Source organism: Camelus bactrianus, chromosome 13 (assembly GCF_048773025.1).
Source record: "Camelus bactrianus isolate YW-2024 breed Bactrian camel chromosome 13, ASM4877302v1, whole genome shotgun sequence".
Classification (NCBI taxonomy): domain Eukaryota; kingdom Metazoa; phylum Chordata; class Mammalia; order Artiodactyla; family Camelidae; genus Camelus; species Camelus bactrianus.
This window is the reverse complement of record NC_133551.1, coordinates 61,667,582-61,685,959: the sequence shown is the minus strand read 5'-3', so window position 1 is coordinate 61,685,959 and position 18,378 is coordinate 61,667,582. Positions and strand designations below refer to the sequence as shown.

At 47.6% G+C, this 18,378-nt stretch overlaps 1 protein-coding gene across 1 annotated transcript; it reads right to left on the bottom strand.

Moving 5' to 3' along the window:
* Window positions 1-900: 900 nt before the first annotated feature.
* PAQR7 (progestin and adipoQ receptor family member 7) lies at window positions 901-12,991 on the bottom strand. Its single transcript, XM_074377137.1, has 2 exons — window positions 11,668-12,991; window positions 901-3,018 (listed from the first exon to the last, which is right to left on the bottom strand). Exons 1-2 carry the CDS (start codon window positions 11,902-11,904, stop codon window positions 1,945-1,947), a joined length of 1,311 nt encoding a protein of 436 aa, XP_074233238.1. The 5' UTR covers window positions 11,905-12,991; the 3' UTR covers window positions 901-1,944.
* Between the last annotated feature and the right edge of the window lie 5,387 nt (window positions 12,992-18,378).

The following is an 18,378-nucleotide window of genomic DNA, read 5'->3' as shown; positions in this document are numbered from 1 at the left end:
TACCCTAGCTTCGGGGTTTTCTTCTCTTCGCTGAATCCTCACAAACATCGCAAAAAGAAGGAGAGAAGCCGAGACTCTGGTCCGCCAACTCTAAAGCTGGGGTCCTTAACACTGCCCTAAATGGTTACAGTACACTCGAGTTTATGAATTACTTTTGTAATTCAAAACAAAAAGCTAAGCATAACTATGAAACCACATGGGAGAAGATTTAGAAACGCGTTAAGTAGAATGAAAACTAAAAAGTTGGAGTCAAGAACTAGATTTCAGTCCTGCTTTCAGTGTTTACTGTATGGCCTTGGATTTTAAAGAGGATTATGTAAGATATGTGAAATCTTTGTAAATTCTGAAAGTCCTTCAGAAATGCAAAAATGCTGGCAACCCACCCGTCCTTCTTCCATCCCTAACCACAATCTCCATAGATGTCATACATAAATAACAGAATATTTTAGCAGTGGAGTGACATTTCTTACTCATTCGGAGTTTTTTTTTTCTTCTTATCTGTACTTCCTAATTTTCCCTCACTATTTATATTGCCGTATGCTTGTATGCTATGGAAAAGGTAATGCTACAAACGTTAACGTATAATAGTATTATAAAAGTTAACATATAAGATTCTCCTTGATTGAAAGACAAAAAATGTGATCTTTGTCAAATTATGTATTTTAAATGTATTCTTTTAACTTCTAAAACTTATTTAGTAATAAAACTGACTTCACCTTTCCTACCAAAAAAGAAAAAGTTCACATATATAGTGAATAAGGCCCCAACCCCACCCCCAGGCAAAGAGAAAACAGAAACTGCTCCTTCCTCCCTGTGCCCACCCCCAGCTTCCCCCTGAAAACCTCCTCCAACACCAGGAGCAGGCCCAGGGAGGGCACCAGGGCTCCTTCTCAAGGACAGGAGACGTAAAACAAAGAGGCAGCTGTTATCACAGTTACTTTATTACATCCAGGATATATCAGAGTCCATATCACCCCTAACTCCAGCCCCAGTAAAATCCTCCTTCCATACCTCTTAGCCTTTGGACAGGTTTTTCCCTCTGCCTGGAATGCCCCTCCTCTTCTCCATCTGCAAACTCCTATTCACCCTTGGCAACCCAAGACCCTAAGGGTCCCAAGTAGTGCTAATTATTCCCTCCTCAGTGCTTCCTGAGTTCATTCCGATATTAAAGCCTTTACCATCCTGCATTGATCCACAGGGCCCAGTCAATGATCTGCCTCTGAGCAGAGGCGCAAGACACATTGAATGGATACACACTGAATGTGAACAAGGGAATGAGGAAAGACACTGGGAACAGAATGTGTGGGACATAGAAGCCAGAGCTAGGAGGGTTGGGGCTCACCATCTGGGACAGTGACTGAAGAAGTATGGGACACTGGGTGGGATCCATTTCTATCTGGCACAATCTTCTACCTTGGCGGGGGCTCTCTGGAGCTCCAAAACTCCAGGCTGGGGTTCAAGGAACAGTAAGGTTCTGCACACATTTGGGGTCTGTCCTTTCCCTATGCACCAGTGACATGTGGGTAGAGGGGGGTTGCTGATGCTTCCCCTGTCTCTCAGCTCAGATCTGACTCTGACCTAAATCCCAGCTTCACCCCCTCCCAAATAATCTGGAAGCCCCAAACCAAGGTCTTGGCCCCAGCCAATCTCCCATTCTCACCCCTAGTGAGAGGCAATGAGGGGAGGCAAACCAGAGTAGCCCACATCTTTCTCTTTCTCTCTCTCAGGGCAGGGAGCTGGAGCAGGCCCAGAAGTACACCCCAGCGGCTCCAGCCAATACTCAAATCCAAGGACTGGCCAGTGCCACCTTTGGCAGCTGAGGCATGCACAGAGAGTCACCACAGGCTAGACACAAACAACTTTACCAGGCTTCATTCCCATCTGGAGCCAAGCCCGGACCCTGGCCCCCACTCTACCTCCCTCCCTACCAGCTGCCACCAGCCTTCACTGAGTCTTCTGATCCAGATCGAGTTTGCGCCGTACCAGCTGGCTCAGGAGGAACGCGGTGAGGATGCTGCTGCCTACAGTGAGCAAAAAGAGGCCAGAGAAGTTGTGGGGCCAGCGGGTGTGCAGAGGCTCATAGATGGGTCGCCGGGCCTCGTAGTCCAGTGCCACAGCCTCCAGCTGAGCCAGTGTGCACAGAACCAAGAAGACATGGAAGAGCTGATGGCCCTGCCCAAAGATGTGGCAGCTGCCAGGGAACCAGCGCTCAGGCATGAAGGCCGAGAAGAAAGCAGCAGCTAGCAGAAAAAAGACCACCTGGCATTTGTGGTAGAGAAGAGCTGGGTCGTCCACGGCAGGGTTAGGGGACACGAGGATGCGGTGCGCCACAGGGCTGATGTCCAATGCGTAGGCCAGTGCCGAGGGCACCTCCTGGCAAGTGCGGCCCAACAGGCCGGGCTTCTGGATGTACTTGTTATAGCAGGAGCCAGTGCAGGAAAGCCAGGCAAGAAAGGCGGCCATGGGCAAGAAAATGGCCTGCACTTGGGCATGCCAGGCGGGCTCAATGGCATAGTAAAAGTGTGCCAGGGCGCTGCCAAACTGGTACACAGCCACACCCACATAGTCCAGGAAGAAGAAGCTATAATGCCAGAACTCGGACTTGGCCTGCAGGAGGTGAGCCAAGGCACTGAGGGAGAGGTAGGTGAAGGAGGCGAGGACAATGATAAAGAGAGGCAGGGCGTGCGGGTCTCCCCAGAAGTCCACAGTCCCCACAAAGACGGCCAGCCGCAGCAGCAGCACCAGGGCCGCCAGCAGGTGGGTCCAGACGTTCACCGCCTCATTGTGCTGCTGGAAAAGCGTGCGGAAATAGAAGCGCCAGGTCTGATGCAGCGGCCGGTAGCCCACATAGATGTATGGCTTCCAGAAGAGGGGTGGTACTTCGGCTCGGTCCACCGTGAATACAGGCTCTGGCTGCACAGACGGCTGAGGCTTCTGGTAGTCCTGCCGCAAATTGGTTAGGAGGTGGCTGAGCTTCTGGGCCACCATTGTGGCCATGGCTGTGACCCAGGCAGGGAGCTGGGAAAGGCCAGAGAAAAATCAGGGGGCTGGTGTCCTCACCCTCTTGCCCCAAAAGCAGCAACTAGGGGCTGCACTTCCCAGTTCTTCCTCCCTCTTCCCTACCCCCTTCTCCCTACACTGACTTTAAGAGGAGAGGAGTCATTCTAAGGGAGCCCTCAGCTCTAATTCATGATTGTTTTGCTCCCTGATGTGTCCCAGGTGCCTAGAATGGTGCCTGGCACATGATAGGTGCTCAATAAATGTGTGAGGCATGCGTTATGTAATGAGGCTCACTACCTCAGCCAACTCCATTCCAGTCCAGGCTCCACACAGCAGCCCCCATTGTTTTCTCCTGTGTTCATGCTGCCATCAGTGTTCACCTGGTGGCAACAATGACCTTGGTAAGACACCTGCTGCCTCTACCTTTAGCTCCTTCAGAGTGGCCAGAGTCTCCCACTGACCCTCCATTACCCTACGTGATCTGGTCCCTACTACCTTTTCAAGCCAGATTCCTCAACCATAATGCACTTCATATCCAGCCACAGCCTCAACAAATCCCTGGGTCTGCTGTTTCACAAGCTGATAGCTTTGCACAAGCTGTTCCCTCTACCTGAGACATTTATGTCACCTTGCCTATCTGGCAAACTTCTATACATTTTGTCTGTGATACTTGCCCTGGTTTCCCTGGTCCACCAAACCTCTGGTGATGACCTTCTACTTGAATGCCTACCATCCTTTGACCATTATAACACATCTCATGGGCATTAAATTGTTAATGCAAGCTCCTCCAGGGTCAGCACTTTCTCTTATTATTTTGTGAACCCCTGGTGATTTGCAGGTAGCTGGTGCTCAATGTTGGCTGAGTTAAAAAACAACGTAACAGCATTCTGATAATACTTCATACCCTTCAAGGCCCAACTCAAAAAGCCACTTTTCCCCTGAAAGTCCCTAGTAACAACTGATCCTATAAGAACAGCCCTTTCCCTTAGCCACACCCCCACTAAAAAGTTCCCCGCTCCAGCGCTTCCATACTTGCTAACTGCAAATAAATTCAATCTAATGCCTCACTCTGGCATTCAAGACCCATGACCTGCTCCTACCCTCATTTCCCACCTAACCCAAATGTCACACCCTGTGCCAACTTCCTTTCCCTCTACTGAAATCCTTTAATACCAGTATAAGCTGCCATCTCCAGGGGACCTTCTTATTGCCCCCCTCACTTTCCTCTCTGGGAAATCTATAATGGGTTATACAATTTAGCATGTAAATATACTCATTCACTCATTTAGCACATACTTCTGATCCCTTGCTCTGCCTCAGATCCTGTGCTGGGTCCGGGGGAGAACAGAGTGGAAAAGAATTTCATCCCTGCCCTCAGAAACTTCATGATATGAGAGAGGTTATAGAGAGGAAAACAAAGCATAGTAAATGCTTATACAGCACATGTTATTTGCCAGACACTGTCTTAAGCACTTTTGTGCGTGTTTGACTCATTTAAACATCATAATACCCTGTGAGATAGGTATTATCATTAAGCCCATTTTTCAGATAAGGAAACTGAGGCACAGAGAAGTTAAGTACACTGCCTAGGAAGCAACAGAGGTTCGTTCTAAACTCAATTTACAATCTTAACCACTGCCTTAAACTGCCCTTTGCAAGACAAGGTGGCAAGTACTATTAATCATTTCATAATTATATACTGTTCTGCCTGGTACCATTTGCCTAATTCAGGCTTATCATTATTCACTGTATCATTCATTAGGTCAACTATCTATTGAAAAACTAGCAGCTGCCAGACAACTCTCCTCCCTCAAATTCTCCCCAGCAAGCTTATTGGACTCAGCAACCAGATGTAGTCTGTCCATCATTCATCAGATATTTATTGCACCAGTCACTCTAAGAGGCAAGGAGATTGGGGCTGGATAAACCAGTCAAGTTCTCTGCCACCAGCAGGACTATGATCACCCTCAACGCCACCCAATAATTTGCACACAGTCCAGGTAAATGCATAGTGATTGCTATGGAAAGGCAACATCAAGACAAGCCCCCAGCCCTCACTCCTCCCCACCCCCAGCCAGATTTGCATCCCTAAGCTCCTTCTGCATGACAGTTCTGGAGTCATCTCTAGTCTCTGGCCTTTCCTAGTCTAGGAGGGAGGGAGGAGTTAAGTAAGTCATTACACCACTGCATGAGGGATGCTATGACAGGCAGTACAAGACTCTTTTACTTTCTATTCCCAAAGAGCCTGGCAGGTTTAGGAAGCAGACCTTGCTTATAAACTAATTAGTGGGGCCATTTCCATCCAGAGCACAAGAACCCCCCGGCCCACTTGCTGGTTGGGAAGCCAGCACCGGGCTTCTCCTCCCCAAAAGACAAGGCTTCAGCCTCAACGAGGCCTCCGCCCTTGTCTACAGCTTTGTCTTCCCAACTCAGAACCTCAGAGGGCCAGAAAAGACCTCTGAAAACATCTCATGCAGGTCTTTTGTTTTACAATGAGGAAGCAAGAGCCCAGAGGCTGGAAGGCCTTTCCCAGAGTTGCCCAGTGCAGCCAGATTTCCATTCCACCACGTGGGAAAAGACCAGGGACTGATGACATGTGATGGTGCCCTAGTTGCTGAGCCCCTGTGATCTGTTCAGTCTAATACTCCATATCCTACTCTTAGAACTTCGCAAGTCCTAACAGCATGTTAAAGGCTCTGAGAAGTACTGTACCAAAGAAACCTGCTTCACTTTGTTAAACCTACATTTGCTGAGCTTACGTGACCAAGGATTCCTTTCCCAGTAATAATTATATTTTAAAGCTAGCTGAAATGCAGTAAGTATTTACTATATGCTCACTCTTCATAGCCTTGCTGCAATTAATTCTCATAACTAGCCTGTGAGGTAGGTACTATTATGCCCGTTTTGTTGTTGAGGATAGTGAAACTCAGATTAGGAGCTCCTTACCCAAAGTGATACCTACAGAGGGAGAGAGAAGGGGCGGGGGAGGGGAGGGAGAGAGAGATGGAGGCAGGATTTGGCCCCAGCTCTTTGACTGCAGAGCACAGATACTCTCTTGCTGCCCCACCTCCTGTCATACCTATCTGCATCCCAAAGAACTACTTTGGAAAACACTGGTCTAAAGCAGGCAACCAGGTCCTTTCCCATAAATTATTTCCTGAGGCTTCTGACAAGTGACTTGCATCCAGGGACCTCAGTCTCCCCCAGTTACAGCTACCCACTCATGTTGCACCAGTGAAGCTCACAGCTCCTCCTCAGGTGGTCGATAGCTCACTCCCCCAGGGGAGCCCTTCACCTCCCCCAGACACAGTGGGCCCTAAGCGCAGAACCCAGAGACCACATACTGGGATGGCAGCAGTCAAGCCACCCTATTTACTTTCGACCTCAGCCAGCGGCCCTGTTCAATTTGAATAGGTCTATTTTCAGAATTAGTTCCCATCTCCTGACTCCATGGAAAGGGGCCCTGGATCCAGGGGAAAGGAGCAAGGGCAGGGGTCTAGCATGAGCTGGAAGGATGAGAGTGGGTATCCAGAGGGCACCCTCGGGGCATACTCTGAGTAGTCTGCCTCGAGGCTGCCAGAACCAGGCATCCCACCCAAGTCCAGGACACTTCCATGGCCCCCCTCCAAGCCTCCTTAATTGCACTGGTTACCTAGGGGTTTCTCTTGAACCTGGGGGCTGATGACCTGCTGTGGAAGAGGGCAAATTCGCCAGATGCCAAGCACTGGGTGGCACTTCCACAGGTGAGGGTCACTAGGGGCGGGGCTTCCAGGGACTGTAGGTGTCTTGTGTGATGTCACCAGAGGGTGGAGCTAAAGACAACCTCCACCCTCTCCCCTCTCCTCTAACACCACTCCCACATTGGTCAAATCCAGGTTAAACTCTGCCCCTCTAGCCAGGCCTCAGCTGCAGAAGGAAGTTCATAGTTAACCTCTGCATGAAACATGTCGGGAACCCGAGGGCTGGCTGAAAAGCCGTGACTTACCCAAGATCACACAGTAAGGTGGGCAAAGCTGGGCTAAGATCAGGTGTCTAGAGCCTGGTTGATGAATGTCAGGCAAACCTGACTGACTTCTGTCCCCTACTCAGGGGGAATCAGAATGGAAAGAAGTTAAGAATCAAGGAGAAAATAAACACTATAAAGGCTCATGAAGGAGATGGACTTCAGATTCAGACAAGCCAGGTTTGACTCCTGATTCCATAACATACTACCTGTGTGACCGAAGACAAGTGACTCACCTTCTCTGATCCTTGCCTCCCTTGTGAGAATTGTAATATTACCTACCTCATACGTTGCTGCAAAGATTAAATTTATTAGAAAAAAGTTTCAGCACAGTTTGGTGACTCAATAAATAATTGCTATCATTAGTATAGATTATTAACAGTAGTAATAATTAATTATTACTATTAAAAGCAGTAGTATTTGAAGTGTCTCCAGTCTGAGCATTAGTATTTAAAATATCTCCATTTTTTGGAGAGGCTGTGGAGAAAAGGGAACCCTCCTACACTGCTGGGTGAGAATGCAGTTTGGTGCAGCCACTGTGGAAAACAGTATGGAGATTCCTCAAAAGACTAGGAATAGACTTACCATATGACCCAGGAATCCCAGTCCTGGGCATATATCCAGAAGAAACCCTACTTCAAAAAGACACCTGCACCCCAATGTTCATAGCAGCACTATCTACAATAGCCAAGACAAGGAAACAGCCTAAATGTCCATCAACAGATGACAGGATAAAGAAGATGTGGTATATTTATACAGTGGAATACTATTCAGCCATAAAAACTGACAACACAATGCCATTTGCAACAAAATGGATGTTCCTGGAGAATGTCATTCTAAGTGAAGTAAGCCAGAAAGAGAAAGAAAAATACCATATGAGATCTCTCATATGTGGAATCTAAAAAAAAAAAAAGAACATAAATACAAAACAGAAAGACTCATATACATAGAATACGAACTTTTGGTTGCCAAGGGGGCGGGGTGTGGGAAGGGACAGAATAGGATTTCAAAATTTGTAGATACTGAGAGGCATATGTAGAATAGGTAAACAAGATTATACTGTATAGCACAGGGAAATATATACAAGATCTTATGGTAGCTCACAGCGAAAAACAAGTGACAATGAATATATATATGTTCATGTATAACTGAAAAATTGTGCTCTACACTGGAATCTGACACAACATTGTAAAATGACTATAACTCAATAAAAAAAGTTAAAAAAAAAAAAAAGAAGCCTGTAACTCTTCAGCACCTGGTTTTACAACAACAACAATAATAATGATGCTCCTCTGTATTTGCATAATAAAAAATAAATTTAAAAAAATACATCTCCAGCTTGAATAATTTGCTTGGGGTTCTTTAATAAACTCAGTCCTCTTCTAGCCCTCAGTAGCTGATTCCACGGGGTTTGGGGGTCTTAGAAAGTATTCTGTGTCTCTTTAAACATTTACCTTTCTCTGAGGGTTTATTTAGGGACCAGAGAATGTGGCTGGAATTTGGACTTCTGCGGATACTGACCTTACTTAATTAAAGTGTTCTTGGCAAAGATCATTCAGAGTAACCTCTCTGGATTCACAGAGCTCTGAAGATTTGCACTTGCCCTTTGACCTAAGAGAAGTGGATGAGAAGTGAAATCCCCAGGGAAAAGGGCCTCCACCCCAGCAGCCCCAAGAGCCAGATCCCTGAGCGGGAGAGTAAAGGGGGTAGATTGTACTAGCAGGTAATCCAAAAGGCATGTGGCCTGGTTGGGGCACATCTGGAAGGTTTGGGAGGTTCTGGGTTGGCTGAACTTCAGAACTGAGATCTCCAGGGCCCACGTGGGAGTTCCTCTGTCAGTCTGAGCAGTGCCTTCCTTGTCTCCCCTCTCACCTCCCCAGCCCTCCCAATTCACATCCCCTTTTCTAAACTCAGGGTCAATTTCCTCACCTCCTTCCTCAGCCAAAGCTTGCCACCCCCTAGTTCCTCCTGGTCTCCACCTGATACACACTGTCAGAGAGTCCCCTGATATCTCTGAGGGCAAAACAGCAGACCAGGTTGTGGGGATGGGGTAGTAAGTGGGCTCTGGAGCAAGAAAGCCCTGAGTTATACTCATCCCACAGATTTTACTCAGGGCCTACTATATGCCAGCCACAAGGCTACAAGGCTGGGGCACACAGTGACTGAGGCAGACAGGCTCCCTGCCCTTCCAGGTCACACCCACATAAATGAAATGCCCGTGGGCCCAGAAAAATCCAGCCCAGAGAGAAGCCACTCATGTGGTAACCATGGAGAACTAGAGACAGTTGCCCAGGGAGGCCAACTACCACTCACTTCGGGCAGATATTTCAGGAGAAGCCAGGTCTGCATTCTTGTGTGAGGATGGGATTTCAGGTCTGTGTCTGGAACTTGCCAGCTGTGTGACTTTACTAAAGTCCCTTCACCCCTCTGAGCCTGTTTCTTCATTTATAATCAGAGGATGATAATAGCTACCTCTTGGGCTCTTGCAAAAGCAAAACAAAGTCACGGATACTAGGTGTTGGCTCTGGCACCACATCAGCTCCACTATTTTTGTTGGATTCTAGTCCTGGCTCAGCCACCCAGACCCTGCATGACACCTGGACAAGTCCGTTCTGCTCTTGGTCCTGTTTCTCCAAATGTTGAAAGAGAGTGAATTCACCAGTGACTTCAATGGGCCCTTTAGGCCCTGAGACATTCCAACAGTATTTGTTTTAGGTTTACTACATGTCAGGAGCTGAAGCTTCAGCAGTGAACTAAGCAGTTAAAACACTGCTCTTATAGAACTAAGAGCCCAGCTAATTAACAGCTGCGGGTAACACCTAAGGGTATTAATACCCTGCCCTCTTAGAGCTTAATAGCCTAACTAAATAGCACCTAACTATTCTAAATACTATTGATTATAATTCCACTTCTTCTTTTGCCTCCTTCCTGCCATGCAAAATATTCATTGTTGCTTCTCTGGGCCCTGATGGTTCAGCAAAACAACTTTATCTTGCCGTCGAAGGCAGAGTTTAACCTCATTAGATAAAAATAATAAGGCCAGACCAGTGCTAACAAGGGGGCTGTCAGAGGCAAACCCTCTTGAGAGGTTCTGACAAGAATGACACAATATAGCAGAGCCTGAGATATTATTCATAAGACTGGCACTAGCATTAATAATTTACAGTGGCTTGCTGTTTACAAAGAAGTTTCATACTCACTTCACCTCTCCCTTGAAGCAACTCATTGAACCTACGGCTAAGCTGGTGTCACGGCAGCGGAGGCAGGGTGGCAGAGCACATCTATCTAACTCCAAAACCAGTGCCCTTGCCCTTTATCCACTGTGGTCAGTTCCCAAGCCCCCAGTGGGTGGCCACAGATTATACAAGCAAAGTTTTCATCCCTGGCTGACCTCCTGATATCTCAGCAACTGGGTTACCTCCCTCAATGCAAACCAGTTCCCCAGTTCAGCCCAATGTGGTTAAACAAAAAGTCCCTCCATGTCTTCCAAAACTGAACAGAAACAGTTTTTGTTTTTTTGTAACTGCTCTGGGCCTCTATTTGCACTGAAAAGTGTGATCAGATTGAAATAAATAACTCTTAAAGGAATTCCTGTGCATCTCAGGCTCACAACTGTGAGGACAAGGAAGAACCTGGTGGATGCAAACAGACCCAAAGAGGTTGGGTGAGCTAGCTACAGGTGCCTAGCACAGGGGGACAGAAAAGGGACCTGGGTTTCATCACTGACCTGCAAGGGCTCCTCTTGGCAGGGGAACTAAGGCTGGGGAAAGGCAGCCTCTCACCAAGGGGCCCCGAAGTGACACAAGCCCCATGATGGGAGGCTGGGGCCCTCTCCAATGTGACACCCACCTAGAAGCAGCCAGGCTCTGAGAATAAATCAAACTCTTAAACTCCCCAGCCCTGGCCTGACTTGACCTGACCTTTCACTCCCAGCAGGCCTTGGGGACAGTGGGAGCCCCCAGGGAAACTTCTGGAAGTCCTCAATGCCTAGTCTTGAGCCAAGTGCTTCCCTCGCTGGGTGGGGGAACCCCCATTCTCTCCTGACACCAAGAAAGTCTTCCCCATCCCAAAGGGCCTCAGCTCCTTGGAGGAAGAGCCCCTCTCCGCCCCCAACAGTGCTCTTACCGTTGTTTCCCGTCTCCCAACTGGGAGCCCCCCACATCACCCAGTTCCATATATTCACACCCCTTTTCTCCCCCGAATCTCCCTAGAGTCCTCCTTCAGTGCAAGGGGCGTGCTCGGTGCCTATCCTCCTCCAGGACACCATGGCCTTCCCAGGGCACATAGCCCTTCCGCCCACTCCTTCAATGAAGTGCTCCTGTTCCAGCTCTGATGGCCCCTCTGCTCCTGCCTCCTCCTACTCCTCCCTGGGATGCTCCCCTTCTAGCTCTGCTTCTCCTTCCTGCACCCGCCCCTCCGCAGTGGCGCACCCCCACCACCAGCTGATTCCCCCTGGCATCCTCCCACTCTCCACAGGAGCCGCTTCCTCTCCAGCTACGCAGTCCTGCGTGTCCTCACTCGCTCCTCACGTACGGTTCCCCCCACCCCGCCACACACAGACACATCCCTGAGCTTCCGCGGCGCACAGCTCCCCGCGCTCCTACGGGAGCGCCCCCTCTGCCCGCCGCCCGCCCTGCCCCGCCCACTCTTCCCCAGCCCGGTACCTGCGGAGCTACGAGAGGCCGTCGACGTCTGGGCAGTGAGCCGGCAGTTAACGGGGCAGCCGGGCGGAGGCCCCGCCCGGAGCCGGGGAAAGGCGGAGCGGCGGCGGGCGGGAGTGGGCTCGCTCGGGACTCGGTGCTCAGGGCCGGGCTGCCGCCCGCCCCGACGAGGGCAATCTCACTCGCCCACAGCTCCCGCCTGGCTGGGCGCCAGCAGCCTCTCCCACACCGCGTCCACATGTGGCACGCGGAGGCGACAGGCTCACGCGGAGGCGACAGGCTCACCCACACCGGCGACAACAGTCTTGAGAGTTCCTGTGGTCCTCGTACAGATGGAGACTCGGAGGCCCAGAGGGCAGAAGTGGCTGTCCAGCAGAGGCTCCAGCTGAGCGGTTCCGATTTCCGGTCGACTTGAACCGCAAGCTCCCGAGTCTGGACCCGACTGACCTGAGGGGAAGAGAGCAAGTTGTAGCAGGAGCATCCAAATTTCCCAGCTAGAGCCCGCAGCCCAGGCTTGAAGCCACTTAAACCCACATACCTCACCTCACTAGGGTACTTTTGGTCGAAATACGCCCGACCTTCCCCATCCTCATCTCTGCGCGCCCCTGTCTTATTCAGGGTCCCACCTAAAGCCCTCTCCTTGGGCAGCTTCCCCTGATCCGCCCAGCCAAGGCAGTTTGTTTGGACTTCTATTAAAACACCCACTTTCTACTCAGTGTAACATCTCCCCTCATGAGAGGGAGCACCTGAAGGATGAGGAATCCTATCACATAGAAGGCCCTCAGTAAATAATGGACCAACAATGGCGGGGGTTGTCTGCTCCTCAGATGCGTGAAGATCTGGACCAGGCAGAGAGGGGAGATACCCCCACCTCATCTTGCTTGCACCCAGCCTGATGGATGGAATGCCAAGAGGAGCCAGTTTAGCAGGGACACTGCTCTGCCCTCAGGGAACTTTGAGAGACAGTTGTGGGTTGCAGAAATGATGACAGGACCCAAGTCCTGGTGCTACCCCCAACTCATCCTGTGACCTTGGGCAAGTCTCCTTGTTCTCGCTGGGCCTGTTTTATTACCAGTAAATTGGAGATAATAATATCAACCTGACAGTGTTGTTAAGAGAATTAAATAAAGCAATGGATATTAAGATTCTTTGTCAACTGCAGTGTACTAGAGGAATGTATATTTCTTCATTATAACAAAACATATATGATCATGAGGTAATAGAATGTTCAATTTACTTCAACAATTTCAATCACACAAGAATTACTTAAATGTCCATTACCCCTGTGGATAGAAAAAGTGGCATAGAAAATCCAATCATTTAGAACAGGTAGGATATAGGAAATGAAAACAAATAAGGACATTATTGAGATTATATTCTATCACAGTGAATAAAAACTTGGAAGGTGACTTGGACTCAGCTTCCATTTTTGAAACACCTGCCCTGTCCTGGACTTGTTTTTGAAGTTATAATTTATTAAGCTCTTGCCATGCTCAGAGCGGTGCACTACACAGTTGCCATGACTACCTCCTTTGGTCTGAACAACCCTATTAACCCATTTTACAAATTGGGAAACTGAGGCTCAGAAAGGGGACACAAGACTGTTATATTATCTCATTTGGCCTCATTGCTTCCTGCATGGTGAGTGTGATGACCCCCATTTTAGAGATAGAAAAACTGAGGCCCAGGGGGGAGAAAGAATTTATTTCAGGTCACATAGCTCCCATTGTATTCAGGCTCTGGGAAATGGACCTGAAGTTGTTCCTGGGGGAGAAAAACCACTTAACTGTGAAACTTGGCTGTGGATATTTGAGAGCTGAATGATAAAAGTAATAAAAGTAAGGAGAGTGGTCAGTTATGAAGCACTTGCCATGTGCAAAGCCCATTAGATGCACTGTAGGCCCAGGATGTGGTTCTGTCATTATCTCAGTTTGTGGATGAGGAAACAGGCTCAGGAGGATGCTACTTGCCCAAGGCCATCCAGTTGGCTAGTGGCAGGCCTGGATCCAAGTCCAACTCTTATCTGCTGCACAGTGCTGGTATCAAAGAGTGAAGCTGTGGGGCTGGGACGCTTCCTTCCCTACCCTGTTCTGCTCCAACTCCTTTCCCAGCCCAGGCAGGGTGGGAGCAGGGCAGCCAAGGGCATCCCTTCCCTTCCCTCCCCCAAATCAGGCCAGCTGGGTGAGGCCCAGAGATTCCACTGCTCCAGGATCCCAAAGCCCTGTAATCTTTTGAGTCCAGACCTTGGAAGGGGGACCAATCTGGTAAACTGTGCATCATCCAGCTGCGCTCTGAGGGCCAGGCTCAGCCCTTGGAGGAACAAGGTCTCCTGGGAGACTGGATTCCTGGGCAGGCCTAAGGAGCCAAAAGCCTCAGAAGTCAAGCTCTGAACTGGGAGACCATCAGGACAGGCTTCAGTGGACTCAGAGTAGGAGAAAGGACAAGTCAGGTAGCCTGAGCTGTCTGGAACACATTCTAGTCTTTTCCCCAAAATAGGTTCAGCCATTCATTGGAGGCAGCAAAGTAGTAAAGCACATGAGTGCATTCTGCCTGGGTTCACATCTTAGCTCTACTACTTAACCAGCTGTGTTACCCTGGGCAAGTTATGTAACCTCTCTGGACATCTACCTCCTCCACTCTAAAACAAGTTAATACTACTTACCATATGGTGTTGTCATGAGGAGTGAATGAAACAATACATGTGATGAGCTCACAGTGCCTGGCATAGAATGACTGCTTGGTAAATGCCAGCAATCACTCTATTTCAATTCTTTACCACTTCCCTTTGCCAATAATCGAGAAAAATAAGGACTTGCTGTAAGCCCCCAGATTTCCAGGTGGCTTGTTACACAGCATCATTGAAGCAATCCTTGACTCATACGCATAGCAACCAGGATTCAAACCCACAATCTCAACCATGCCTGGTGCATTGGGAGTGCAATGCAGGAGGGACCAATTTCCTCCAGAGACTCACTGCCTAAAGACCACTTGGGGTGAGTCTTACAGGACAAGGAGGAAGTTACCAAGCCATGAGGAGGGGAAAGAACTTCTCAGGCAGAGGGAACAGCATGTGCAAAGGGGCAGAGGTATGAGTGGTGGGGTAAATTTAGGGAATGAACCATCACGTCGTGGTGCTGGAGCATAGGGGACCTGGTGGCAGCAGATGACATTAGAAAGGTAGGGAGGGGTGAAAATGTAGAGGGCCTCACCATGGTGGGAGGGCTATCTCCTGAAGGTGATGCATAGCCTGGAGTTAGAGATTAGAGAGAAGGTTTTCTCTGGATAGAGTGGGGTGGAGTGGGGTGGCTTTCCTCTCACTTCAAGCCTAGTGAGGGGGCATCAGGAGATCCATCAGAGAGATGGTGAGCATCCCCTGGAACTCCATAGTCTGGTATCTGACTCCTGCTTGAGAATCACAAAGGAATTAGTAGCAGCAGAGTAGAGGGCAGTGGTGGAAGGATCTGTACTCCCACGTAAGCAGGCTGTGGGTCTGTGCTGCCCCCAGGCCAGAAATGGTCCATAGGAGAGAGTCAGCCTGAGGCAGCCTTGGATCCAGCCCAGAGAGGTCTCTGGACCCCTCAAGCTGCAACCTCGTAGACAAACCCTCATTTGTACTCTACCTCCTTCCTTGTCTCACTCTGCCCACTCCCCCTCCTTTGCTTCCTGGAATCACCTCCCAAATAAACTATTTGCACCTAAGTTTCTGTCTCAGTTTCTGATCTGGGGGGAAACCAGAAAAGTGCCCCCATCTACAACAAGAAAGAGTCAACTTTAAATCCCTGCCAAGCCTGGAAATCATGAACACTAGCTCGAGATAGTGCCGTTAAGTCAGACCTTCCTGATCCTATAACATGCCCCCCTCATTCCTCCCATGGCAGTCCTGGGGGTGAGGGGGTCAGAAATACAGTGGGCAGTAGTGGAAGGGGAAGGGTTCAGGTTCAAAGGACAGAAATAGAGATGCCAACTATGGCTCCACTGTGGCTCTGTTCCTACTCCGAACTCAAGCTGCCAGAACATTCCCATCTCTTGACCTTCGCACTTGATATTCCTTCTGCCTGGAACTCACTTTGCCCAGACAGGACCAGCTACATAATTTCTAGCACCTTGTATAAAATGAAAATGCAGGGCTTTGTTTAAAAATTAAAAATTTCAAGATAACAACAGCAGAATGTTAAACCAAGTGTGGGACCCCCTCTGAGTGCACGGTGACACCGAGCCCAGTGTGACAGCATGGGCCCCATGGTCATGAAGCTGGGCCTGGCTCCAAACAGCTGAACTTCTGGCTGCCCCTTCCTGCAGATCTCTGTTTAAATGTCACCGTATCAGAGAGGCTTCCCCTGACCATCTGTATAAACTGGCACCTGACCTCCATCCACACCCCCATCCTACCGGTACCTGTGATAACTCTTCCCAGCCTCCTTCTCCTTCCAAGTCCTCAGCACCCCTGCCATATCGATGACCCCAGAGGCCATCATTCCTGTCTGGTCACTGCTATTTTCCCAGGACTAGAACAGTTCTGGACACACAGTATGTGCTCAACAGAGATGGATGGAATGGAGGCAGGGAGGGAAAGGGGGAGGGAGGGGAAAGGAAAGAAGATATCTTCACCCACGGAGAAAGCCTAGCTGGGGGAGAGGGAATCTTGGAATGGTCTGAGGTTGTGACTCTTACTCTCTCAAATTACTGAAACTCTTTCATGACTTACTGTGATTAGAAACTTTTTTTTTAATCAGAGAGTGTCCAGTGAGGTCATGGAATCTGCTCTCAGTTTCAACCAAGGGACAAGAAGACCCAACCTACAAAAAGTGTCTAAATAGGTAGTGGAGGTGAAAAACAAAGCTGTTTTATTTGGTACATCATTGGCCTGTGTGCAAGGATCTCTGTATGATAAAGTCCTAGAAGCAAAATTATCAGGTCAAAGGGGATTTTGATAAATATTGCTAAGTGCTCTTATTCACATTGGGCTAATTTACATTCCCAAGAACTGGGTGTGGTATCAAACCATGGATCTTTGCCAATCTGCCATGTGAAAAATGGAATTTTGGTTTTCTCTTACTTCACATTTCTCCTATTACAAGTGAGGCTGAATATCCATCAAAACACACTGTGATACTGTGATTTATTACAAGAAATATATGTTTGGTCTTTGACACCGTTTCTGGCACACAGCTCTTGAAATCCTTGTAATTTCCTAAGTGATAATATTTGTTTTTGACCCTGTTCCTGACAGGGGGTCCCTAAAATTCTTGTAAATTCCTAAGTGATAAGAACACTAGGACATCTTTTTTTTCTTTTGAAGCAACTCTGGGTGGGCTCCTGCATGGCTCCTGGATGGGGGCTTATAATCAGAAAGACTGAGCCGTGATTACTTTATTACATTTTCAGGGAGGTGGGTAATTAGGCTTATTTATTTATCTTTTGATGAAGGTACTTGGGATTGAACCCAGGACCTCAGGCATGCTAAGAATGCACTCTACCACTGAGCTATACCGTCCCCTTTATTTGGAATCTAAAAAAACCCAACCCCCTAAATGAGCTCATAGATACAGAGAACAGATTGATGGTTGCCAGAAGCCAGGGAATGGATGAAATGGGTGGAGGGAGTCAAAAGATACAAACCCCCAGGTATAAAATAAAAAAGTCATGGGGATGTAATGCATAGCATGGTAACTATAGTTAATAATAATGTATTGCCTATTTGAAAGTTGCTAAGAGAATAAATCTTAAAAAGTTCTTATCACAAGAAAAAAAATGTTGTAACTATGTATGGTGACAGATGTTAACTAGACTTGTTGTGGTGATCATTTCAAAATATATACAGATATCAAATCATTATGCTGTATGCCTGAAATTAATATAATGTTAGATGTCAATTATACCCCAATAAAAAAATAAATAAAATAAAATAACATTGCACATAATCACATCAAAAAGAAGTAAATATTGAGGAATAAAAAGAGTGCAAGACTTGTAAATAAAATCTACAAAATTTGCTGAAAGAAAATTTAAAATGTAAAATATATGAAGAGACAAGTCTATGTTCTTGGATTGGGAGACTCAATATTGTTAAAATAGCTGTTCTCCCCAAATTGATCTATACATTCAATTCAATCCCTATCAAACTTTCAGCAGACATCTTTTTGCAGAAATTGGCAAGCTGATCTTGATCCAAAATATGAAAGCTGATCCAAAAATATGAAAATGCTTTGAAAACAAAATAAGTAAAACAATTCTGAAAAAAAAAAAAAAGAACAAAATGAAGGGTTTATACTTCATGATTTCAAAATATACTATCAACCATGTAACCAAAACACTGTGGTACTGGCATAAGAATAGATATATAGGTTAATGGAATCGAATTTAGAGCCCAGAAATAAACCCTTAACATTTATGATAAATTGACTGAAAAAAGAAGATAAGTCAGATTGGGAGAAAAATATTCCCAAATATCACAAATCTGCAAGAGAACTTGTATCCAGGATGTTAAAGAACTCTTTCAACCCAATAAAAAGATAATTCAATTTTTAAATGGGCAAAGTATTTGAATAGACATTTCACCAAAGAGGATTTATGGATGGCCAATGAGCATATGAGAAGATGCTCAGGATCATTAGCCACTGTAGGAATACAAGCCCAAACCACGGTGAGTTACCACTTCACACCCACTAGAATGGCTATAATTCAAAAGAAAAGGAATAAGTGTCAAAGATGTGA